Here is a 26080-nt window from a genome sequence, read left to right as displayed (position 1 = left end):
CACATCTACAACATAAATGCCGCCACCCACCTTGAGATATGAGTTCTAAGGTCTCAGTATAGTTACAACGGCTGCCCCGCCCTTCAAACCGAAACGCATTACTGCTTCACGGCAGAAATAGTTAGGGTGGTGGTACCTACCCGTGCGTACTCACAAGAGGTTCTAGCACCAGTTAAATTATCATATATAGATTAATACTGTTTCATTTCCGAAAACAGTACACCTAAATCAAATAAGATACACTTTTTTTTTTTTTATTGCCTTCCTAGGCATACGAGCATACGGCCCACCTGATGCTAAGTGGTCACCGTCGCTCATGGACGTCAGCAATGCCAGGGGCAGAGCCAAGCCGCTGCCCACCATAAAATTGAATTGAGACCTTAACTTTTGATGTCAAGGACTACATTCACGATTCACTATAAGACATTTGAAGCAGTAGTATCTTCCGAGAAATCTTGAGCTGGTGCAGGCATTGGCCTGGCTCGGTAGGCAGCGGCTGGACTCTGCCCCTGGCATTGCTGACGTCCATGGGCGACGGTAACCACTCACCATCAGGTGGGCCGTATACTTGTCTGCCTACAAGGGCAATAAAAAAAGAAGGTGGGACGATAAGACAGCGCACTCTACAAGTTCATTAAATTAACACAAAGAGTTAATTATTTCAAAACACAACATGACCTTCACATTACAAACCGATCTTAGGTCTCGGCGTGTATTAAGTTTACAATTTTCCTCTTAAACACAAAATGAATTGAGCAAAAACCAGAAATAATAATGTTTCTTAAAAAAATTCAAAGCGTCTTCGTCTTATTCCTTCCCCCTTCGCACATTAAAGTGTAAAAACATACTGTATATCTTCAATCTAAATAATATTAACATACATACTAAAATTCGTTTATTTTTATTATATATCGAAAAAAAATCGACTTACCGCTTTAAAATAAATCATGTTTGTTTCGAGTTATGATTATAAAATTGCTTTATTTATTCTCCAAACTTTGTTGCTCAACACGTGTCTCCGCCGCGGCTTGTATACTACAACTGTAGGAATATCGTCTGAGGGTGTGTTATACGAATAGGTGATTTTAATTATCTCATTTAGGATAGGTACCCGTTTTTTTAAATACATATTTTATTCTGAACCTCAGCTTAACATTTCATGCAGGCGCATATTACCTGACCTAGGCTTTTTGGCCCGTTTTCGACTGTCTTAAACGCAGCAATTAGAAAAGACGAACAATCTACAGTATGCGCGCGAGTTTATGTCCATCGGGGCCAAAGGCGACGCGCGGGGACAGCTCGCCCCACCTTCACCCGCCTGCCCGCACTCGTCTGACGTCGAGTGTTGTCCTTGACGGTTGTGACGCGCACTTATCGATATCGAAAATCTACGTTAACGCTATTGTGTTATTTAACCATGACTACTCCGCTTCCAACAAGTACAGATTATTCTATTCCTATTTCCGCCGTGAAGCAGTAATGCGTTTCGGTTCGAAGGGCGGGGTAGCCGTTGTAACTATACTGAGACCTTAGAACTTATATCTCAAGGTGGGTGGCGCATTTACGTTGTGGATGTCTATGGGCTCCAGTAACCACTTAACACCAGGTGGGCCGTGAGCTCGTCCACCCATCTAAGCAATAAAAAATAATAATAATAATAATATACTGATTCCGACTCTGATCTGTCGGTTGTCTTTTCATTTGACGGTGATTGAATTGGAATTTCAAAAATATTTTTCTCGATTAAAATAAACAAGTAATTACTTATCACATTTATTTTATTTCATAAAATGCAAAATTACCTTAAGTTACATTAAACTGATTAAACCAAATCGACAGTTGTTGACTAAATCGGTGGTTAGTATCGACATTACCATAGTTAGCTAGGTCACAGCACTACCGCATTTCTCAGGATGAACATGAACTCGCGCGCCTACAGTAAGCTACGAGACAAGCCGCGCTTTCCGTAAACTTGATAGTACATATATATTATGATAGCATAGGTAAGAAAAAAAATTACTTTAATTTAAATGATGTATGCGCGGGCAAGCATTGACTCCACGTTCGCTTCCCGAGCAGTTACTATTTTTTCTAAATTCGTTTCCAAATTCGAAACAGTCTTTTTAATTTTTTAAATTTAATATTTATAATGCGTTCTATGTATTTAAAATAACTTCAATTAAGTTTACCCCATTCAAATAGCTGAAGAAGTTTTTTTTTTGTTATGGTCCTCCTGTAAAGTTGCAAAAAGCAAAAATTGCGCTTACCAAACAGCCATATTAGATATACCAAATAGCCTTTCATCCCTCGATTAGATGTTTTCCGAATACGTGCGATGTTTCGACTCCTTTTAGGAGCTCTTGTGAGTCCGGACGGGTAGGTACCACCGCCCCGTTTATTTCTGCCGTGAAGCAGTAATGCGTTTGAAGAGTGTGGCAGTCGTTGTAACTATACTGAGACCTTAGAACTCATATCTCAAGGTGGGTGGCGGCATTTACGTTGTAGATGTCTATGGGCTCCAGTAACAACCAGGTGGGCTGTGAGCTCGTCTACCAATTGAAGCAATAAAAAAAAATTCGATAGTCGAGATAAAGGAACAACTAGAGAACAACTAGATCTGACTTTATAGCTGACTACAATCTCGTGTGTTCTTTAACGATCCAAAGAAGCTTAATATCCATGTGAGTTCATTCATACAGGGTGTTGCGACTGAACGCATCATGCTCGTAAAATTAAGCTTTATTTATTACAGAAAAATTTAAAAATACTGGTAAGGTCACGATCTTAATCTAGATATGAGGTAAACACTGACTTCTTAGCAATTCTCTATTTATACATGATGATAGATAATCATCACCAATTTTCCCACCAAGCTTTCGTCACTATCTAAGTTTGATGATAAGCTATGTTGTAAATATGGGCACGCTGTGTAGGTGCAGTGTCTTGGTACCACGGATCCATCAGATCCAATAACCTTTGCATTAGACGCCTTCAGCTCTAACACTAGGAGCAGGCTTAGGGACCCCGGTAATCGTACTCGTTGAACTCGACAAAGAGGTCGACGTGGAACCTAATCCATGCATCAGCCCGCTGAGTTTCTCGCCGGATCTTCTCAGCGGGTCGCGATTCCAATCCGGTAGTAGATTCAGTCGCGAAGCAGCTGCTCTTGGGCTGTTAGGTCACCTTCGGAAGCGTTCGGGCAACTGTTAGCAAATCCCACCCCTGCTGGCTGAGCCTCTGCTCGCCCACTTGTCCTGGTGAAACTGGAAAGGCCTCCGAGCCACCAGTAATCCTTCAATCATAAAAAAAAAACTTGGTATAGTCTTGCCTATAGATAGATGTAGCAATAAAGCCTGTTGTACCACTTGAAATGGGTTTTGATGTATGTAGGTTGTGTTGATTAAAATTAACAGTATTCGAATTGAAGGTGACGTCCATGAGCGACGGTGACCACTTACCATCAGGTGGGCCGTATGCTCGTCTGCCTACAGAGGCAATAAAAAAAAAAGGGATTTCAATTTAGTACTTCTTTTGTCTCAGTTGATGCTCAACTTTTGACGTTTGGGCATCAATATGGTCCGAAAATTAGAGCTGAGCAAATTAGACACAGCGCATTAAAGAAATTTTAAGTCTGTGAATAGATTAGTAGTTTTTTTGCATGTTGAATTTTTTGTTAGTGAAACCGAGAGCGTGCTCATGGTCCATCTGATATTAGTTAACTTGAATGACGACATCCATGTTGAGACTTCGGAGTATAATCTCAATTGAGTTGTAAAACGACGGTCCCTTCAAAACAGTATCCTGACTGGTTTGCCACCGTGGAGACTAGAGAGTGCTTGTACGGGATTTCAATTCAAGATGACTAGAACCGTGTACGTACGTTCATATGTACTTAAATAAATACAAAAAGACTTAGTTATTCGTTTATTCCTATTCGTTGACATCACAAGAAGTCGTAGACGTGCTGTTTGATCCAGGGCAGGTGCTTGGCGACGTCCGTGAACAGGGCGTGACTCTGACAGGCGTGCTGCAGCTCGGGCGAGTAGTAGAACGAGAGCACGCCGCGCAGGTACCATTTGTTCCTCACTCGGACCATCATGCCGCTCCCGCTGTCGTTGTGGCAGTTACTAGTGCCTGGAACACACACGTCCTCTGCTTCGTGAGTTTCCTGTGAGGTCGGGACTCATCGGGACTCGATATTTGAAAAAGATTCGCAGCTCGAAACTATCTCATTAGACAACGAACTGTTTATGAAACTTGTTGAACTTACAAGTAGCTACTTCCAAGTATTCACGTCTAGATTAAGACCACTGAGAATCACACCTCAGTCAAATGATCGTGAAAAAAATGTCTATAAATTTTATAAGAGATCATTTTCGAGGGTTGAAAGATACTAGTGAATTTTATTTTATTTTTTATTTTTATTGCATAGATGAGTGGACGAGCTCGCAGCCCACCTGGTTACCGGAGCCCATAGACATCTACAACGTAAATGCCGCAACCTACCTTGAGATAATATGAGTTCTAAGGTCTCAGTATAGTTACAACGACTATCCTTCCTTCAAACTGAAACGCATTACTGCTTCACGGCAGAAATAGGCAGGGTGGTGGTACCTCCGTGCGAACTCACAAGACGTCCTACCACCAGTTTGATCATTTATAGCAAGGGAAGGGAAGCACTTGGTGGTAGTCTGTACCATGGGGTCCATGCCACCCATGACCGAACACTGTGGAGGAACGTCTCATCTAGTCGCGATCCTCAGCAGTGAGGGAACGATAAAGAAAAAGAAGGAGAAGATCTATAGAATTCAATTTAAATGTAAATATTTCACGAATCGTTTGTAGGCATGATTCAATCGTCGTTTATATCGTCTAGATTTGCTACTAAAACAAGTACGTACCATTGACATATTTCGCGCAGTAAACCTTATCGGTTAAGTAGTTCGCCAACGAAGCATCGTGAGCTTGAAGACAGGACTGCGTGTCCACCTCGGACATTTCGATTGTAGTTAATAGTTCATTTTGTTCTCCAGACTGATCGAAACCCCAGCCCGCCACCTGCAAGAAATCGCCGTAACATACATAGATAAAATAGAATCATTGCAAACAAAAGTTTTAAAATTACTCGTAAATAAAAAGACAAAGGAGATTACTTTAACTAAACTATATAAAATATCTCAAATTTTACCGGCTAGCCTGAAACATAAATATCTTCTACTTGTAAATAATCATAGTAAATAGTATCGTTTCACTAATTTGGTGCAACATAAAAGTGGCACAAGGTCAATGTCCAAAGGTAAATTTGAAATACCCATGGTGCAAAATTACTATGGAGATGGAACGTTAAAAAAATGAGCTCCATACTTACTCAATAGTTTACCCGAGGACATAAGACGTGAGCCTGCACTTGCTAAATTTAAAAGTTTATTAAAAAAAACACTTGTTAATTACGTTGTAACCATTTACGTAAATTAATTTTATTAATATAACCTAATTTAATAATAATAATTTATAAGCTACGTTTATACAAAGCGAGCGCTGGTGACTTGCAGTCAAACTGCGTAAGCAGTTTTGCGGGGAATGGTTTAAATGAAAGTGTAACTGTTTATGAATATATTACTTTTTTTTTATTGCCCTTGTAGACAGATGAGCATACGGCCCACCCGATGGTTAGTGGTTACCGTCGCCCATGGACTTCAGCAATGTTTTTATTGCGAGAAGAAGATATAATGTTGGCATTACCACTCCAGTTTTCGCGAGGTGCTTCTCGGGTACCGGCGTCTGCGGCCAGAGACACGCCGGCCTAACCCAGGTAGAGTATGTTACTCGACGTTGTAACTCCACAATGCTCAGGTCGTTTCTGAATGTTTGGTAGTCGAACTCCGGATGAACTTTGATATTTTTGCTTTCAACCTGTCACATGTTAAAAATATGCACTTCAAACTTTTTAGACTTAACGAATTTTATCAATAAAGGAACTTTTTTTTCCTACCTATTCACTGGTAGCCTAAGAAACTATTCCAACTACGACCGGCCGGTAGGAGCTCACGGGCTTAACCTGAATTTACTAACACTAGCCCTAGCAAGAGCAGCGGTTCGCAGGATCTACCACCGGATCGGAATCGCGACCCACTACGAAGATAAGGCGAGAAACTAAGTGGGCTGTGTCTATGGGTTAGTTTGCCGGTCGAACTCTTCGTCGTAATCGACCAGTTCGACGAAGACGGTGTCTGGTGCTTGAGGGTCCTAAGGGAACCGAGAGTGAATTCGGTGGATCCAACAAGACATGCTTCGGGCGATGGCGGCTTTTTGTTGCATTCAAGACACGCGAAATTCTCTGGTCAACATATACCTAGTGGATTATGGTTATTAAGTTAATTGTTTGTGGGTGTCCGTTCCTACTTAGGGAAGCAAGGAAGCATATCTTGGTCAACAAGGCATACTTTAAGCTATTATCGGACTCGGGCGCCGAAGGACAGACACACTCTTGATAAGCCGGGGTAATATCTTGAGCGGGGAAGGCGATGCGAATTTGGTTACATGGGGACTCACCGCCCGAGCAAGCGGTTGAGTCTATACAGGTTGGTGGTAATGTATATCAAAGATGCATGCGTTAGCATGTTTGTACCGGCACGAGCTGGGGGATGAATAAAAAATGTTCACCGAAACACAAACTAAAACTAAATTCAATTATTAAGTCGATTAAGGTAGACCTCACTATCACAATCAATCGCCTTCTTGAGGTAATCCATTCGTGATGGGTGGACGAATTCACAGCAACCTGGTGTTAAGTAGTTACTGGAGCCCATAGACATCTATAACGTAAATGCGCCACCCAACTTGAGATACTCAACAAATGTTCATCGTGTAATAAAAATCATACCCGCAAAATGATAATCTGCGTAATTACTGGTGTTAGGACCTTTTGTGAGTCCGCGCGGGTAGGTACCACCATCCTGCCTATTTTTGCCGTGAAGCAGTAACGCGTTTCGGTTTGAAGGGTGGGACAGCCGTTGGAACTATACTGAGATCATATAGAACTTATATCTCAAGATGGGTGGCGCATTTACGTTGTAGATGTCTATGGGCTCCAGTGACCACTTAAAACCGGTGTGCTGTGAGCTCGTCCACCCATCAAAGAAATAAAAATAATAAGCAACAGGAGAAATACTTACCAAAGTGTGTTGCTGATAAACGGTTTGAACGTACAACCGCGGCTGGCCCGCAAAAATTGATTCGACGTCTTGCTCAACGGTCTGACCGAGAACCGTGAGACAATGAGCAGCCGTGATCACGTGTCTCGTCGAAACCAAGGTGCCACTACACCGATACTTCCGTTCAACGTCCTGACGAAGCAAAGAAAGGTATTTAAAGGCAGTTAGAGAGACAGTGAGACAGTTTTACTGGTGGTAGGACCTCTTGTGAGTCCGCGCGGGTAGGTACCACCACCCTGCCTATTTCTGCCGCGAAGCAGTAATGCGTTTCGGTTTGAAGGGTGGGGCAGCCGTTGTAACTATACTGAGACCTTAGAACTTATATCTCAAGGTGGGTGGGCGCATTTACGTCATAGATGTCTATGGGCTCCAGTAAACGCTTAACACCAGGTGGGCTGTGAGTTCGTCCACCCATCTTAGCAATAATAAAAAAAGAGTTAGTATGAACATACGTCAACTTAACCTAATTTAGGTTTAGGATTTTTAGGAGATTTAGGAAATAAATGGATGGCGTTGCGTGATTTGATCCCGACAGTCATTTACTATTTCATCGAAATTTCAAACATTATACTTACATAATATAAACGACTGGCTGTCCACCTTGATATTGACACTTGCCAAGGCCATTGTATAGACTCGATCGCTTCTCCTATGACCAAAGGTGATTTTGCGTATATTCTACCACAATGGCTCTGAAAACAATAAGTCACAACCATGCAAACCGTATGCACGTGTACTGCTACTACTACTGCTGCGCTGGCGCTACCCGAAGTGGGTCTTGGCCTCCGACAATAAACTTAGCCATTCATCCCGATGCTGCGCAACACCTTGCCAGTCCGACACTTGGAGCTCCCGTAAATTTCCTTCCACAGCGTCAGACCAGCGGTACTTGGGCCTCCCTACGAGGCGGCGTCCCTCCGGTACACCCGTTTCACAGCCCGGTCCTGCTCCATACGTACTACATGCCGGAGCCATCCGAGCCTCCGTGCCTTCATCTCCCCCAGAATATTTGGCTCACCAAAAAGCCTCTCCACATGCTTATTTTTCCGGACGTGCCAAGAACCGTCTTTATGCACGTACAATAAAATTAAAATGTAGAAGTCTCTTAATCAATAATACACAACACGCAATGTACAGTGAAACAGTAAATAAGTCAACCGATGTGCCGGCGTTCTCGAGCGACGCTGAGGGACCACTGACGGCTCTTACTTGTAACCGATCAACTTGACTGAGCCTCAACCTATCAGTGATGTTCTGTGGGACTAATTCGACTCACCGAACTATTCTTCCAATGACTGGCGACCTTTTGGAAGACGGGCAGCCGTTGTACTGTTAAAAGTGAGACCTTAGAACTCATGTCACAAGGTGGGTGGCGGCATTTATGTTGTAGATGTCTATCCGGTAACCACTTAACACCAGGTGGGCCGTCAGCTCATATACCCATCTAAACAATTCCCATAATTTTCACAATACCAATAAGTCGTGTTTTTTTTACCAATTTTTACTTCTTATCATGTTGAGACTATCCATTTTTGTGACCTCAGAAAGCAGAGTATGGTGTATGAAAGGAAGAACTTATTAGCAGACTTATTAAATTTGTTGCATCACTTAATGTTGGCGGGACTGAGAAAAGGATAAACTAATTAACTCACCCCGAAGCTCTTTGATATACCTTTGAATTAAACTCTCTAGAGTTTTATATGCATATTGATTAATTAACAATATTCTCACAATTTTCATTTTAAGCAACGACACCTAATTTTTTTACTGCCATTGTTGTTTATTCTTCTTTTTTTTTCTTGACTTTGTTTTACTTAGAGCGTTAACAGATGGCGTGAAAGTGTGTTAAAAAAGGAATAAGGAAAAGTCTCAACACTTGTAAATACGTTAAAGTTGAAATTAATGCTACGCAATATGTTTATACCATTCAATTCAGGTTATTTATAGATAAAAACCTGTTGGTAGAATTGCAATGAATTAAATGATGGTAGGTAAACTTCCTTTTTTTAAGGGATTTTATGACCCGGTAACTAAGACCTTTAGGTCATGTCTTATTTTAATTTACCTTCTTATTTTTATGAAAAATGATAAAATGGAGTGAAATGAAATGAAGATGATTAATTTGAGATATTAATCAACTGGGACGAAATTAAATGTAGTCAGATGAGATGTAATGGGACGAAATATAATCTTAATAAAATAGTGGTCATTTACGGAGATTTTTTCAATGAACTTTATGGAGGATCCCGAGAAGTTACGTCCAGCGGCTTTGTTTCATTTTCCCTCATTTGTGCTCTTTCACAGATATTAAACAGTTAAAAAACCACCGTTATTACACATTTAAACCGGAAGAAACACTAAATACACAAAATAAAACAAATCGCAAAACTTCACTCCTCGCGTTCCCGCCAAAAAGTCCAATGGTAGGTAAAAGGTTCGTAATTTATGTTGCCAATTTATGAATGAACCGATATGGAAGCGGAATCCGGGAAATACAAATCGCACGTAATCATACCGAATCTGTCCTTAACAACATAATCTCTATATTATATAAAAATGAATTGCTGTTCGTTAAGTCTCGCTAAAACTCGAGAGCGGCTGGACGGATTTGGCTAATTTTGGTCTTGAATTATTTGTGGAGGTCCAGAGAAGGTTTAAAAGGTTGTTTTAAGTTTATTTTATACCAAAGTTTAGGTCTTTTATTTATCGATTGAAGCACTACGAAGTCTGCCGGGTCAGCTAGTATTAATTAAATTAGAAGCAAAATGAGACATATAACTTTACGCATAAAGTATATCAGAAGAATAATTTCTAATGAAACTTACGTGTTCACTATTGTTGTGATAGTTATTAATTGTATTCGGCAAAATAAAGGTCACTGATCCTCCTAATAAATCCTCTACGTCTGTGTTTTCACTGCAAATAGAGAGAGGGAGAGATAATTTATACTTTATTGCACACCTAGATATAGAACAGTTAAATTATATGAATACGTCCTTACAACCGATCATTATAATTACCCGCGCTATCGCGTATGTATTGCCTTTCGTATAACAACACCAGGTGCTTCCGTAGAAGATCTCCCATGTCCACTTTATCCCCAAAAAGGGTGACGGGTCGAACCCCTTTAGATTACAGGCCTATAGCGATAACTTCCTTACTATCCAAGATAATGGAGCTAGTCATATACGTCCCGCTTCTTAGGTATCTTGAGGATGGCCAGCCGGTCAGTGACGGCAATAGTTCCTATCATTGTCACTCGGCTGTAAATCTTCTTATATACTTAGTCTGGCCATAAATACTGTTACAATTAAAATAAATAAAAAATCTATTGCAAATAACATTTATTATTTTTACAGTGTGTTAGTTTAATACATAAATATAAAACAATTTAAAATGTAAAAAGCTTATTCGAAGTGGTCTCCGATGGCTGCAATACAGTCCTTTAAACGTTGAGGCCAGTTATCAATAGAAGCACGCACTCTTTCCATGGGAAAATTTTTCACTGCCAATCTTACGGATTGTTTTAGGGACTCCAAATTATCATGGCGTTTAGAGCAAGTCGTACTCTCTAAAACTGACCATAAATCATAATCCAGCGGATTAAGATCGGGACTAGACGACGGCCAGTCTTCAGCTCTGATGAAGTCCGAAACGTTCGTTTCCAACCAAGACTGCGTAGACCGAGCTTTATGACCTGTCGCCGAGTCTTGCTGGAAGAACCATTCTTGATTATTAAACATGGTGTTGTTAAGGGGCTTCACTACCTTCTCAAGAATGGTATCTTGATACACTTGTGCCGCTGTTTTGATACCTTTTTCACAAAAGTATAGCTCAGTCACTCCTTGATAGCTAATACCCCACCAAACCATCACTGAAGTCGGATAGTGCCCACGTTGCACTCTGTCGACTAATTGAGAAGCTTCCTTAGAGCTTTGAACATAAATACGGTCATTTTGTTTGTTAAAATGTTGCTCAAATGTAAAAAAAATCTCATCCGTAAATAAAATTTTTCTATGACTTCCCTTTGCGTACCGCTTCAGTAGTTGTTTCGATTTTACCACCCTATTCTCATTTAAATTATCAGTTAAGAAATGACCAGTACGTCTCTTATAGGCTGCAAGTCCTAAGTCATCTTTTAAAATACGCGACATGGTTGTAAGAGCTATCTTCATCTCCCGTTATAAAATCTTTTGCTTTCGAACAGGATTTCTTCGGATTCTTTCCCTTACTGCTTTGATCACCTTTTTCGTACGAACACTACGTGGACGGCCAGATCTTTTTCTGTCACAAACAGAGGAGATCTCATTGCACCTATTAATAGCCCGGTACACAAACATTTTACGAATACCAAGCGTATGGAGAGTTTTAAAAACTGCATTTGGCTCCATACCTACTTTGTGTAATGCAATCAGAGTGATTCGGTTCTCTTTATCACCTCACTCCATTTTAATATCGCAAAATATTGTACAATATATTGGCGCCAAAATGAGAAAACTCAATGAGCGATAATATAAAAATGACAGATTCCAAATTCAAATGTAATATTTTGTTTATTTTTAATTGTTATTTTTAATTGTATTATTTGTTAATTTTTAATTATTTATGGCCAGACTAAGTATATAATTAGTCAGGTCATAAGTATTGTCACACAGTAAAAACTTTTCTTTTAGAATGCTGGCCACAAAAAAGTTTATTGAATTCGAATTTCGAATTGTTCATGAAAATAAAAATGTATAACTTTTAGAATTTTACTCATTTTTAAATATGGAGTGGACGCTTAAAGAAGACCGTGTTGCAGTTATTGCGTTGCATCGTTGCGGTTATGCGCCAATTCAAATTTTTAACATACTGAAAATTTTGAATATAGCCAAAAAATTCGTTTATCGTACCATCAAACGATACAATGAAGACTCTAGTGTAGATGACAGGTCAAGAAGTGGTCGCCCTCGGTCTGTTAGGACTCCAGCAGTGATAAAAGCTATGAAGGCGAGAATTCAAAGAAATCCCAAACGTAAGCAGAAACTGTTGGCCCTTCAGATGGGGTTAAGCAGAACCACGGTGAAAAGGGTGTTAAATGAAGACTTAGGGCTTCGGGCATATCGAAGAAAAACAGGACATCGTTTGAATGCTCGTCTAATGGACCTGAGACTGAAGAGATGCCGCGCTTTGTTGAAGCGGTACGCGGGAAAAAAATATCGGGAAATTCTTTTTTCGGATGAAAAATTTTTACCGTAGAAGAGAGCTATAACAAACAAAGTTCGTGCTGCGATAGACGACTGGCTGCGCAGATTGTAGGCCTGTATTCAAAATCACGGAGGTCGTTTTGAATAAACTTTAGTGTCATAAGAATCTATGTTTTGTTAAGTTCATTTTGGAATATGAATGGTTACATAATGAATAAACTTGTTTCAATTATTTTACATTAAACATGTGACAGAATTTATGACCTGACTAGGTATATATTTTTTTTTCTTTTTCTTTCTTAAATAAATATTTACTAACAATCACGCCACGTTAACTGGTCCCGTGCTAAATTCGTAAAGAACTTGTGTTACAGGTACCAGATAACGGAAATAAATGTATGATTTTTATTATACACATACATATATTTCATATACATCCATAACCTTGGAAAAGTCATTAAATAGTTATCATACAAATATCTTCCCTTGGCGGGATTCGAACCCGCGACTCCCTTGTGTAGTGACCATGTCACTTACCACTACACCAGACGGCCGTTAACATTCTTAAATAATCTTCTTATATACCTCACACATCGATGGACTGAAGCCTTCAAGAACAAAGGCGAGGCTCTTTGACTCTTGATATCGCGCTAGCCTAAGACAGAGTCTACTATAGGGTACTTCTGTCCAAGTTACGGGCAAAGTTGCAGAGTCCCCGATGAACTTTGCAAGTGGATCGCTAGCTTTTTGGATGGATCATCACATTGTCGTCGACAGCTGCTGCACTGATATCACCACCATAAACACTGGGGTTCCTCAAGGTTTCACGCTCTCCCCTATACTTTTAATCCTGTAAATCAATGACATGCTGTCTATTGATGGCATGCATTGCTATGCGGATGACAGCAGTTTCTTCTCGAGTGTATCTACCATCCGATCCGAATCCCGGCTTGCCCAGAAGATCCGGTGAGGAACTTTTTATTTTTTATTTTTTATTGCTTATATGGGTGGACGAGCACATAGCCCACCTGGTGTTAAGTGGTTACTGGAGCCCATAGACATGTACGACGTAAATGCGCCATCCACCTTGAGATATCAGTTCTAAGGTCTCAGTATAGTTACAACGGCAGACCCTCCCTTCAAGCCGAAACGCATTACTGCTTCACGGCTGAAATAGGCAGGGCGGTGGTACCTACCCGCGCGGACTCACAAGAGGTCCTACCACCAGTAATTACGCAAATTATAATTTTTACGGGTTTGATTTTTATTACACGATGTTATCCCTTCACCGTGGAAGTCAATCGTGAACATTTGTTGAGTACGTATTTCATTAGAAAAATTGGTACCCGCCTGCGGGATTCGAACACCAGTGCATCGCTCAACACGAATGCGCCGGACGTCTTATCCTTTAGGCCACGACAAACTCAGCGGGCTACTCATATTAGCTTTTTTAACAGCTACTGAAACCAAGTCACGCTCAGCTGCTTGTCACAATCGCATTAATGTGTTAAGAATGCAGAAATGACAAACATAATTATAGATGTACTAGCCGTACTCGCCCGCTTCGTTGAGCATTTAAAATTAAGATTATTATATATTGTCATTATTGTTAGGGAGTCCAAAACTCATATAAATATTAACCTATCTATTAAGTACATGTATTTTCTACATGGATACCAAGTTTCAAGTCAATTGGATGCATGGTTCAGTAGTTATAACAAAACATTCGTAAAAACCACTGTAGATTTATATATTAGTATAGATGAAGTTAATACTTACATCTTTTTTGTTGAATTAGACTCCACGCCGGCCTTAGTAGTGCTTTGTATATGATTTGTTGAGTTTCTAGAAGCTTCCTCCTCCGAGGATGGTGGCAGAGCACCCGGTCGGTAAGGACATCCAGTCATATCAGTCCCGTGATAACGATACTGTGAACGTCGCAGGATCAGAGGGTCTGACGGCCCGCATATTTTGTGTCCATTAAACAATATATATTTTACTTTAGGCGGAGCCAACGTAACCTTATATTCAACATAAAACTGTACTTTCTTCACTTCGCCGGGGTTGATTACGAAATCCGTTCTGTTGATCATAAATTCGAATATGTTCTCCTGCGTCACGCTTCCTAAGCAGTTCTAAAAAACATAAAAATTAAGATTAATTAATACAATTCAAATTGCACTTTGGCTAAAACCTCCCATTTTTTTTCCCTGGTAGCCTAAGGGGGTGTTTCAACTACGCCCAGACGGTAGGTAGAAGTCGTCGTGGCCTAAAGGATAAGACGTCTGGTGCATTCGTATCTAGCGATGCACCGGTGTTCGAATCCCGCAGGCGGATATCAATTTTTTTTATGAAATACGTAGGTACTTACCAAATGTTGACGATTGACTTCCACAGTGAAGGAATAACATCGTGTAATAAAAATTAAACCCGCAAATCTATAATTTGCGTAATTACTGGTGGTAGGATCTCTTGTGAGTCCGCACAGGTAGGTAACACCATCCTGCCTATTTCTGCCGTGAAGCAGTAATGCGTTTCGGTTAGAAGGGTAGGGCAGCCGACGTAACTATACTGAGACCTTAGAACTTATATTTCAAGGTGGGTGGTGCATTTACGTTGTAAATTTCTATGGACTCCGGTAACCACTTACCCCAGGTAGGTTGTGAGCTCGTCCAACCATCTAAGCAATATATATATAATAATAATAATAATAAAATACTAACACTAGCCCTAGCAAGAGCAGTGGTTTGTAGAATCTATCATCGGATCGGAATCGCGACCAAATCAAATCAAATAAAAAAAAAATTATTCAACATAAATGAAAGTACATACTTGTTGAACGTCAAAAGAACTACCCACTGAAGACCCACTGCGAAGATCCGGCGAGAAACTCAGTGAGCTGTGTCTATGGGTTAATTCACTCGTCGAACTCTTCGTCGTAATCGATGGGTTCGACGAGGACGGTGACCGGTGCCTGAGGGGTTTGAAAACACCGAAAGTGTATCTGGGGGATCTGACAAATTTAGACAATATTTCGGGCGACGGCAACTTCACGTTGCCCTTTTTTTTTTTTTTTTTTTTTTTTTTTTTCCTACCTATGCTGATAGCCTTGAGAGGCTATTTCAGCTTCACCCTAACGTGTGTAGGTGAGCTCACGTTGCCCTGTTGACGGAGTCGCATAAGTAAATAACGACAAGAGGATTATCGTGTCGCACCGCTTTGTCAAGGTAACGTTCTGACGTTACCTTAGAATACATACGGAGCGGTTCTAAATTTGAAGGGTCGTGAAGGTAGACATTTCTAACATACCCTGGTGAGCTTCCCATAGAGTTTTTTTTTGGTACAACTTCCCATAGAGTCTATCATGCGTTTCTGTACGTAGCTCTTTGGAATACAAGTAGAATCAGAACTCAGACCCCGATGAAAGCAAAGATTCATCCCATAACTCAAACATTACGTTTTATTACATGATAATGAAACATGCAACAGCGTTGAAATATCGCGATCTCACAAATAAAAAATAAAACCGTAAGTATCTATAGCCCCCAAAAATTGTATTGTATTTGATGTTAGAATTTAATTTGAAATCTCCGCTCGGTACATGCAGACAAAAGGCAAGCAAAAAAAGTGTAAATTTCATAAGTTCTACTTTAACCACAAAACACGAAGTTTTCACCTTAAACGCCTCAGAATAGTTGTCCAGATGTATGTTCAACCACAACGAGTGCATAGTGTAGTCGCTTGATAGCTTGATAACGCCGTACCATCTACCCGGATGCTGTATGCTTGTGTCGTATTCGAAGACACTGGGGCACGGAGACACCAGCGCGGGCTGCGGCTTCGTTTGAGCTGACACCAGCAGTATGAGCAGCAGTGAAGGGATACAACTCTAAAATTATTGCTTATTACTAAGTACGGGAGGATATATTTGGGATAATCCAGTGATGTGTCTTTGATCAGTGCGCCACTCGCAATCGGCGGAAAGTTCCTTCCTTCTCCCGTAGCCGTCGTCAATACACCCTCGCCTCGGGAAGATACTGAGTATTACAACAGGTCTTTTGCAAAAGAGATTTAAAACGGGGCCAACGTGGTAGGCGCAGCTCGTCTCATAACCTGAATGCTGCTGTTTTTTTGAGACATGAGGTCACAATATTATAGTAGGTTGACGCTGTTTGACAGAAATCGGAAAGCGTGAAGCGGAAGCTTTGAAGTCGTCGTGGCCTAAAGGATAAGACGTCCGGTGCATTCGTGTTGAAGCGATGCACCGGTGTTCGAATCCCGCAGGCGGGTACCAATTTTTCTAATGAAATATGTACTCAACAAATGTTCACGATTCACTTCCACAGTGAAGGAATAACATCTGTAATAAAAATCAAACCCGCAAAATTATAATTTGCGTAATTACTGGTGTTAGGACCACTTGTAAGTCCGCGTGGGTAGGTACCACCGCCCTGCTTATTTATGCCGCAAAGCAGTAATGCGTTTCGGTTTGAAGGGTGGGGCAGTACAAAAAAAAAAAAAAAACAATTTGTAATTTGCCCACTTTGAGTTTTATTACGAAACTAGCGACCTGCCCTCGCGTCGCTTCGGAAACTGTAATTTATTATTGATTTCTCCACTATTTAATGGATGTTATTATACATATAAACCTTCCTCTTCAATCACTTTATCTATTAAAAAAAGCCGCATCAAAATCCGTTGCGTAGTTTTAAAGATTTAAGCATACATAGGGACAGACAGATATAGAGACAGAGAAAGCGACTTTGTTTTATAGTATGTAGTGATGCTAGTCATTTATCACGGAAGTCGTGAAAATATATTAGATTACGAGATTTAGTTGTAAGAATGAAATTTGACAAAAAGTTTGAGCACCGATATAATTTGTGCACTGTCTAAAGTTTCGACTGAATCGGTAAATAATACAAACTGGACAAAGCCTCCACAACAAACCCATTTAATATTTTTCATTACCGTCAAACGGGGTTAATAGGAATCGAGGGGTGAATGGGGATAAAATTGGGATTGAAATATTCGTATGAATAACTCTGAAAATCTACTAACCATAGCTTAAAAAATGTATAGGAGAATAGTTATTTTTTGAACTGGCAGCATCTATCTATACTAATATTATAAAGAGGAAAGATTTGTTTGTTTGTTTGTTTCGAATAGGCTCCGAAACTACTGGACCGATTTGAAAAATTCTTTTTCCATTAGAAGCCGACATTGTCCCTGATGAACATAGGCTACTTTTTTTTTAAAAAAAATTATTTTATTTTTTTGGTTTCATGTGTGTTTTTATTCCGGACGGCCACCGCTCAGGTTTCGGCCACCACGTGTGATTTTTAGACTTCTTACTCGTTGAAACGTGGTGGCTCGAGTATTGCCGCAGTGGCTGTCGCGGAACGGGTGCTGGGATTGGTTCGAGGAAAATAACGAAGGCTTCAAGTATGGCGTTCACACGGTCCTCGTGGCTTGACCGGCGCAGGGCGTAGGAGCGAGTCTTTTCTTGTTCGGTTGGCGCTCTCCTCTTCTTCCGGAGAGGTCTTGACTCGTCGGCTCGCTGTCTCGAACTGAATTTGCAGCGAGGTAGGCCCCTTATTTATGGTCGCCCACACGCACTCGGCCAGCGCTATTATGAGTCCGAGCACGGTGGGCGTCTATTGTTTTCTCGGCCGCCTCGCTCGCCTATTGTTTGCCTAGTCGCCCGTATTGTGACTCGCTCCTGCGTTCCCACGCCAAATTAAAGACCACGAGGACCAATCTTTATTTTCAAACAAATATTTACAAATTTACTTATATCTATTTTTCTATTTTTAACTATCTCTATTCACATTTATTATTTCACAACATATCCGTTTATTTGGATGTCTATTTATTTTCGCTGTTCTTGGCGAACATATCTCTATTTAACTATTTATCTATTACTATATTTTCTATCTATTTTAAACTATCAATGTTCGTCGCGAACAATATCTATTCTAATCTTATATTTATTCATGTCCGTCGCGAACATCCTCCCGCCGTGCAGCGTCGTTCACGTCGCTGCATCCTCCCTGGTGAGCGGCGGTCATCGTGGGCAGCACGATAATCTTCTTCGCCGGGCGTCGCAGGATACCGCCGGCGGTGCGCACGTCGACCACTCGAGTGATGCCGTCGGCCCCCGGGTAAACCTCCTGGATGATCCCACGTGGCCAGGTGTTCCGTGGGAGCGTTCCGTCTGCTATTATCACGACGTCGCCTATCTTCAGGGCGGGCCCGCGGCTGTGGGGCTCCCGCCGGTTCTGCAGGTCGGGCAGGTACTCCCGGAGCCAGCGACTCCAGAACACATCTGCCAGACGTTGTGCTGCGCGCCAGTGTGCGCGCCCTATGAGGTCGGCGTCGTCAAATCTGCCCGGCACGGGGACTCGCGCCGGGCCTCCCAGCAGGAAGTGGTTCGGCGTCAGAGGGTCGGGATCGTCGGCGCTCACCGATACGTGAGTGAGAGGTCGGCTGTTCACGGTGAATTCTGCTTCAGCTAGCAGAGTGTGAAATATTTCGGGCGTCGGGTGCCTCGGCTGTTCCGTGGCCGAGAGCGCGGCCTTTACCGCCCGCACCATTCTCTCCCAGGCGCCGCCCATGAAAGGCGCACCCGGTGGGATGAAGCGCCATTGTATAAGCCTTAAGCTCGCTTCATGCTCGGTCGCCTTGTCCAAAGCTTGGCGCAGCTCCTTGTCGGCACCCCGTAAATTGGTGCCGTTGTCGCTCCATATCTCCGTCGGAGCTCCCCGGCGCGCGATCATGCGCCGGAGTGCCATCACTGCTGAGTCCGTGCTGAGGCTCGCTGCCGGTTCTAAATGTACCGCACGCGTAGTGAGACATGTGAAGATGGCCACGTAGTGCTTCTGGGTGCTTCTGCCGGTGGTAACTTGATACGGTCCGAAGTAATCGAGGCCCACGTATGTGAATGGTCGCCGATGGTGTGCCAGTCTGCTTGGTGGGTGATCGCCCGTGGCTGGACGCGGTGGTGTGTCCTTGCGGATACGACACGGAAGACAATTGTGGATCACGCTCCGTGTCACTGGGCGTAGGCGGAAGACCCAGTACGACTGTCGGCACTCGGCGATCGTAGCTTCGGTTCCGGCGTGGTGCATCTTTCTATGGATGAAGTCTATCATCAGTCTCGTTTCGCGTCGGGATCCGTCTAGCACGAGAGGCGAGGTGATGACGTCAGCTCCCTTAATGTTGCCGATGCGTCCGTTTATTCTCAATATCCCGTCCGTGTAAGTTACGGACAAGTTTCGCAGTCGGCTCGCTGGGGATATTTGTTTCCCTCGTTGGAGCGCCAAAATTTCTTCCTCGAAGGCCGCCCGCTGGCTCTGTCGCCAAATGAGCGTCTCGGCGCGTCGAAGCGTGTCGGCGTCTAAAGTCTTCCATTGAATGACTGCTTGCTCTGGCGTCCGCGGTGTGTTCAGCGGGGTCTTCGAAGTCGTCTTCTTTGTATTCTTCTCCCACGTCGGGTCCGAACGCGGGTTCCGTCTGGTCCTCTTGTAATGAGTGCGCTCGCGACTTCTGCGGCATAGGTCGACGAATTGCAGTATTCGCCCCGTTGCACGCAGGTACTTCTCCCACTTGGAGAAGCGTCTTGGGTCCGGGATCGCTTCGCCGAGGCTCTCTCTGCTCACGGCGAGCGTTGCGCACTTCTCTTCACCCGTCTCTTCTGCCCTTCTTGCAGTCCGTTGTACGGGCCAATCATCCGGATGCCGTCTTAGGTATTCCGGGCCTATGAACCAGCGGTGGTTTCTTTCGAAGCCGACGGGTATCTCCCTTGTGGCGTCGTCGGTGACATTTTCCTTTGTGGGGACCCAGCGCCATTCCTCCACAGTGCTGTTCTCTTCTATGGTGGCGCTGTCGGTCCAGAACACTCGTGTCTGGCTTTCTATTATGTTCTTCCGTGACAGCCGCGGCCATGCGGCTGCCCATCACGGCAGCTTGTAGCTCGAGGCGCGGTATCGAGGTGAGTTTCAAGGGCGCGACTCGGGCTTTGGCGAGTACGAGGGAGGTCCTGATCTCCCCGTCGGGCATTTCGGCGCGCCAGTATAACGCGGCGGCGTAGGCGGACTCACTGGCGTCTACGTATGTGTGGAGCTGGAGGTTGGCGGCGTCTGAGTAGCCGGGATAACAGCGCGGCACTGAGACGCCGCGCAGGCGTCTTAAGTGGTCGATCCACTCTCTCCACATCGCGCAGAGGTCTTCATCGAGGGGGGAGTCCCACGCCGTCCCTCGGCGCCACGTCTCTTGCAGGATCTTCTTCGCTCCGACAGTGACTGGTGATGCGATGCCTTGGGGGTCGTAGACGGACATCATTATTCGCAGAGCCTGTCTCTTCGTAGGCGCGCTGCTCTCCAAGACTTCTTTTGGGATTCGCGCCATGTCCAGATTGAAGGCGAGGACGTCTTCAGCAGGTCTCCACACCAGGCCAAGTACTCGTTCTATTTCCGTTCCATCGGACAGCGTCACACTTGTAGGTGGGGCTTCGTCGGTCATGTGGCACCGTACCTCCTCGTTGTTCGAGGTCCATTTGCGTAACTCGAAATGGCCTTGCCGGTGTACTGCCCTCACCTCATTTGCGATCCTGATCGCGTCTTCGCTTGTCCGGTAACTTCCCAGGTAATCGTCCATATAGTGGTTGCGTACGATTGCGTCGGCGGCGTCCGGGTACTGCAGTCGGTACTTCTCCGCGTTGGCGTTCTTCACGTAGATGGCGGTCGCGGGTGAGCTTGTCGCGCCAAAGATTATAGATTTCATCCGGTACTCTGTAGGCTCCTGTGAAGGGTCCTCCCTCCACAAGTACCGGAGCGCGTCGCGGTCCTCGCTTCGGACGCCTATTTGCATGAACATCTCCGTGATGTCCGCTGAGACGGCGACGGCGTGCTGCCTGAAGCGCATCATCACTCCAGGCAGAGACTGCAGCAGGTCCGGGCCGGTGAGCAGGAAGTCGTTGAGGCTCTTCCCCCTGGTCTTCGCAGCGGCATCGTGCACGATGCGAATCTTGTCCGGCTTCATCGGATGTGTTACGCCGAAGTGCGGCAGGTACCAGGTTCGGTCCTTCGTCCCCGTTGACGGAGCTACTTCGGCGTATCCTTTCGCTACCAGTGCGTCCATTTGTTGCTTGTAGCGCTCTTTCAAATTTGGATCCTTCTCCAGTTTCTTCTCTACGGACGTCAGGCGATTCCGCGCGGCTTCGAAATTGTTGGGCATCTTCAGGCCCTCCTCACGCCACAGCAGTGCGGTCTCGTAGCGGCCGTCGGGTCGCTGTTGAGTGGTCCCTCGCAGGATCTTCAGCGCGCGCTCGTCTGGGTCATTCTTCGGCGTCTTGGCGGCGACGGTGAGTCCCTCGATCGCGAAGTAGTGCCTGAGGGCTTCGTCCATGTTCGTGTCGACCGTCGTCGTGTGTGCCACGAAGTTGACGCGCTGTCTCTTGCCTCCCGGGTGTGCTCCGTGCACGACCCACCCGAGCGGAGTACGAGACGCCACTGGTTGATCGCGTCGTCCCGTCCGCATCTCCTCCGTCACCAGCAGGTGCCAGTTGTCTTGGCCGATCAGTATCTTCGGCGAGGCGTAGCTCGTTTTGAAGTGATGGCGGAGGTCGGTGAGGTGATGGCACGACGCGAGGACTTCGACGTTCAGTCGCTGTGGTGTTAATTTTAGGCCGTTGACTGTCCGTAGGTTCAGGTCTTGCGGTTCCCCCGTGCGTCCGCATAGCTTCAGCGGGACGCGTCGTGAGCGTGTTGCGTCTATCTTGTTGTCTCCGATGGCAGTGATGAAGAGGGGTTCGATCGGTCCTTTGGCGCCCACTCGTCTCGCGAAGTCTTCGTCAATCAGCGAGATCGTTGACCCGTCGTCCAGCAGGGCCCACGTATCTGCCTCTCCCGCCGGTCCGATGACAGTGATCGGCGCCATCTTCAGGTAGGCTGTCGCACTGCTTGCGGCCCACGTCGAGGTGACCGCCTCTTCCTTCTCTGCTGGTTTCTGCCATGCTGACTTCTTATGCAACAGCTCGTGGTGCGTGCGTTCACAGCTGTCGACACCGCACTTCTTCTTTTTACATACGTGTCCCCGGGACCGGAACCGTAGGCACCGGAAACACAAATTTTCGCGCTTCGCCGTATCCCAGCGCTCGCTGACGGCTGCTCTCTTGAATTCGGGACAATCTTGTGGGATGTGCCCCGGCTTCTGACATGCTACGCATTTCCTCTCTTCCTTCGCTTGCGTGGTGTGCGTCCTCTGGGGCATGTTCACCATCTTCCGCCGACCGCTGGTGTTCTCCACTCTCGTCTCTGGCTCCGGCTGTGCGTATGGGCTGCACAGGTCCGCCTCGCGCTGTAAGAAGCGCGACAGCTTGACGAGGTCCGGTTCTCCCGCCGGTTGAGTCGCTGAGAATTCGAACCAGCGGTGGCGTAGAGTGGACGGCAGCTTCTCCGATGTGATGTTAGTGAGCTCCGGGTTGTACATATAATGTACGCGGTCGAGGGCCCTCAGAGCGGCGACGACGTTGTTCACCTTATTCGCGAATACGCAGATGTCCCTCGGTGTGTCCGTGCAGCGTGGCAGCGCGCGCAGTCGTTCCAGCTCCGTTGCGGCGATTGCTTCTGGACGTCCGAAGCGCGATTCTAGAGTCCGCATGATCTCGGCGGGCTCGGTGTAATGCAGCAACAAGTTTTCGACCGCTTCTCTTGCTCTTCCTCTCAACGTACGCCGAAGTCTCGCAGTGTTCTCTGCGGCGCTGTAGCTGTCCGCTGATTCGGCGTAGGCGACCTTGAAGGAGAGCCATTCTTGGTGCGATCCATTGTACACTGGAAGCTCCCCGTAGTACCGATGCGATGGTCCGGGCCTGGCTTGGCGGGCGGCCGTCGCGATGGCAGCTGCTAGTTCGGCGATGTCGCTCTTCGGTGCGACAGGTACGGCAATCGGTGCCGCGGCAGGGGCCGGTAGCTTCAGCTGTTCTATTGGTGCGGGAAGTTCCAGTTGCGGTTGCTCGATGGTGGCTGGTGATCCATGTGTTGGCTGCATTACTCTTTCTTCGACTCCGTGTAGCGCGATCGATCGTTGTTGACTGAGCCATGTATCGATGCGCTGTGATTGCTCGTTCTCGTCCTCCGTGAGTGTTGTGCGCGCATCTTCCTCCTCTTCAACGAGCGCTTCGGCTTCTAATGTTGAGATGCGGGCGGCGGCGAGCTCTGCTTGGAGTCGGGCTTGTTCTTCCTTGGCGCGGAGATGCTCTTCTTTGAGGCGCGCCATAAGCAACAGCCGTTGTGACTGTTGACTCGACTTTCTCGAAGATCCTCGTACTGGTGGCGCCATCCCGTCGCGGAGTGTGGAGCCTTCTTCTGTCGTCGAGATTTTGGCAGCGGCGTCCGTGATGTGGGACCCGTGTACTATTTGATTGGCCGCGAGCGCTGACTCCTTCTTGTTCTGGCTCGCGGATACGACGCTCTCCGTTGCTGCGTCGCCTGAAGTTGTTGCCGGTGTCGCGGTGCTGGGAGGTCTGACCACTCGACGACAGACCCCGCTGTTCGGTCCCGTTGGCGACGCCGGCGAGTATTGCGTAGGCAATATTTGGCGGGAGGGGGGCATCGCTTGTGAGCCCCGCGGCACTCCCGGACACTTTTCCACTTGGGAGGAGGGTGCCGCCGTCGGTGGCGGTCCCTGCGTCACTCCCGAACGCGGCGCGGTTGACTGGGAGGAGGTTGCCGCCATCGGTGGCGGTCCCTGCGTCACTCCCGAACGCGGCGCGGCCGACACAGCTCGTTGCTGTGCGTCTTGTGAAGTTGAGCCCGAGACAGCTTCGTTGCCGGGCCGGTCAAGGCGCGACGACCTCATCTTCTCGGACCGTGTGAGCACCATTTCTTCAATCTTCAATCTTCAATTTTCTTCGATCTTCCTCAAATGAATCCGGCTCTCGAAGGACCAATATTCCGGACGGCCACCGCTCAGGTTTCGGCCACCACGTGTGATTTTTAGACTTCTTACTCGTTGAAACGTGGTGGCTCGAGTATTGCCGCAGTGGCTGTCGCGGAACGGGTGCTGGGATTGGTTCGAGGAAAATAACGAAGGCTTCAAGTATGGCGTTCACACGGTCCTCGTGGCTTGACCGGCGCAGGGCGTAGGAGCGAGTCTTTTCTTGTTCGGTTGGCGCTCTCCTCTTCTTCCGGAGAGGTCTTGACTCGTCGGCTCGCTGTCTCGAACTGAATTTGCAGCGAGGTAGGCCCCTTATTTATGGTCGCCCACACGCACTCGGCCAGCGCTATTATGAGTCCGAGCACGGTGGGCGTCTATTGTTTTCTCGGCCGCCTCGCTCGCCTATTGTTTGCCTAGTCGCCCGTATTGTGACTCGCTCCTGCGTTCCCACGCCAAATTAAAGACCACGAGGACCAATCTTTATTTTCAAACAAATATTTACAAATTTACTTATATCTATTTTTCTATTTTTAACTATCTCTATTCACATTTATTATTTCACAACATATCCGTTTATTTGGATGTCTATTTATTTTCGCTGTTCTTGGCGAACATATCTCTATTTAACTATTTATCTATTACTATATTTTCTATCTATTTTAAACTATCAATGTTCGTCGCGAACAATATCTATTCTAATCTTATATTTATTCATGTCCGTCGCGAACAGTTTTAATGTTTCCGAAGCGAAGCGAGGGCGGGTCGCTAGTTTGATATGAAAGTAGAAATAAATTGTCAAAACAACATTCTGAAGTTGCTTGTTTGAAAGTGCACTAGAAGTTCATCATTTACTCGATCGATTTAAACATTGTTTTTGTGATTTTTGTATCGGAACAACTATATCAGCGAGGTTCATGTTTATTCTGGAGTCTGGATACCATAATGTAATAAATAATACGAACTGGACAAAGCCCCCAACAACAAACCCATTTAATATATTTCATTATCTAAAAGATGAATACGGCAAAAGCTACAATGAGATCGATAGGTACGTAGTATGTAACAACTTAAAAACAGCCTTTGTACGACCAGAGACCGATCGTGAACGGAATGTCAAAATTTTCCTTATACCAGTACACCGCGCACGAAACATTTTAACTGCTTAACTCCAAAGTTTGCTATTTCGAATATAAAAAAGAACTCACCGCAATTGATATAACATTTAAAAAAGTCATTATTAACTTCTCGAACTTGTTTTGTGGGGAAAACTCCGTAACACCTGCAGACAGATTTGTGGCAATTCAATGTTCGACAATCTCAGTGTTGCAATTTTAAAATTTAAAACATCCGTTTTATTAGGTTGGAAGGTAAAAGGTTTTATTTAGGTTGTTTATTTTAGCAAAGCACTTGTTGTAAAATTTATCTCCAAGCATTTTAAGGTGAAGCATTCACATTGTTACGTTTAAGGTATGGAGTAACACCTTGGACTGGAATATCGTTCTCTCATCTATGCAATAGAAATAAATATTTGTTCCTTGATCTATAGAAAAGATGCTTTGAATCGTAATTTTAAAAGTTATTGACTATTTCCTTAACTTCGATGAGGAATGGAAAATATATGCTATGCTGTGTAATAAGCTTATCATTACTTTAAAAGATAAATAAGAACGACTAAGATCTAATCCTAATTGCTTGAGCATCCGTGACATTGGAACTTCTGTGCTCCGATTGGAATACTAAGTG

The 26080-nt window shown here is 44.8% G+C and overlaps 2 protein-coding genes across 3 annotated transcripts; both read right to left on the bottom strand.

Moving 5' to 3' along the window:
- Positions 1 to 3909: 3909 nt before the first annotated feature.
- Positions 3910 to 25682, bottom strand: LOC114252192 (CLIP domain-containing serine protease B4-like). 2 transcript variants are annotated; one of them, XM_089733582.1, is made up of 9 exons: positions 25543 to 25682; positions 16077 to 16289; positions 14180 to 14535; positions 10040 to 10130; positions 7790 to 7906; positions 7176 to 7346; positions 5743 to 5913; positions 4902 to 5058; positions 3910 to 4134 (listed from the first exon to the last, which is right to left on the bottom strand). In XM_089733582.1, exons 1-9 carry the CDS (start codon positions 25570 to 25572, stop codon positions 3944 to 3946), a joined length of 1497 nt encoding a protein of 498 aa, XP_089589708.1. In that variant the 5' UTR covers positions 25573 to 25682; the 3' UTR covers positions 3910 to 3943. The 2 variants fall into 2 exon arrangements, with proteins under 2 accessions (XP_089589708.1, XP_089589709.1); XM_089733583.1 differs by lacking the exons at positions 16077 to 16289; positions 25543 to 25682 and adding an exon at positions 15710 to 16022.
- Positions 20129 to 24903, bottom strand: LOC114244212 (uncharacterized). Its single transcript, XM_089733578.1, has one exon. It carries the CDS (start codon positions 24281 to 24283, stop codon positions 20129 to 20131), a length of 4155 nt encoding a protein of 1384 aa, XP_089589704.1. The 5' UTR covers positions 24284 to 24903.
- Positions 25683 to 26080: the final 398 nt, after the last annotated feature.

This window comes from Bombyx mandarina, chromosome 16 (assembly GCF_030267445.1).
Source record: "Bombyx mandarina strain Sakado chromosome 16, ASM3026744v2".
NCBI lineage: Eukaryota > Metazoa > Arthropoda > Insecta > Lepidoptera > Bombycidae > Bombyx > Bombyx mandarina.
The sequence above is the reverse complement of the archived record's forward strand: the minus strand, read 5'-3'. Positions and strand labels throughout refer to the sequence as shown.

Excerpts from the sequence above, each read along its gene's own strand:
- LOC114244212 (XM_089733578.1), bottom strand. The coding sequence starts at position 24,283 with ATGGTGCTCACACGGTCCGAGAAGATGAGGTCGTCGCGCCTTGACCGG.
- LOC114252192 (XM_089733582.1), bottom strand. The coding sequence starts at position 25,572 with ATGACTTTTTTAAATGTTATATCAATTGCG. Across the intron at positions 16,290-25,542 it reads TAAATGTTATATCAATTGCG|AGTTGTATCCCTTCACTGCT; the intron begins GTGAGTTCTTTT and ends CAATAATTTTAG. Across the intron at positions 4,135-4,901 it reads CTGCGCGAAATATGTCAATG|GCACTAGTAACTGCCACAAC; the intron begins GTACGTACTTGT and ends TGTGTGTTCCAG.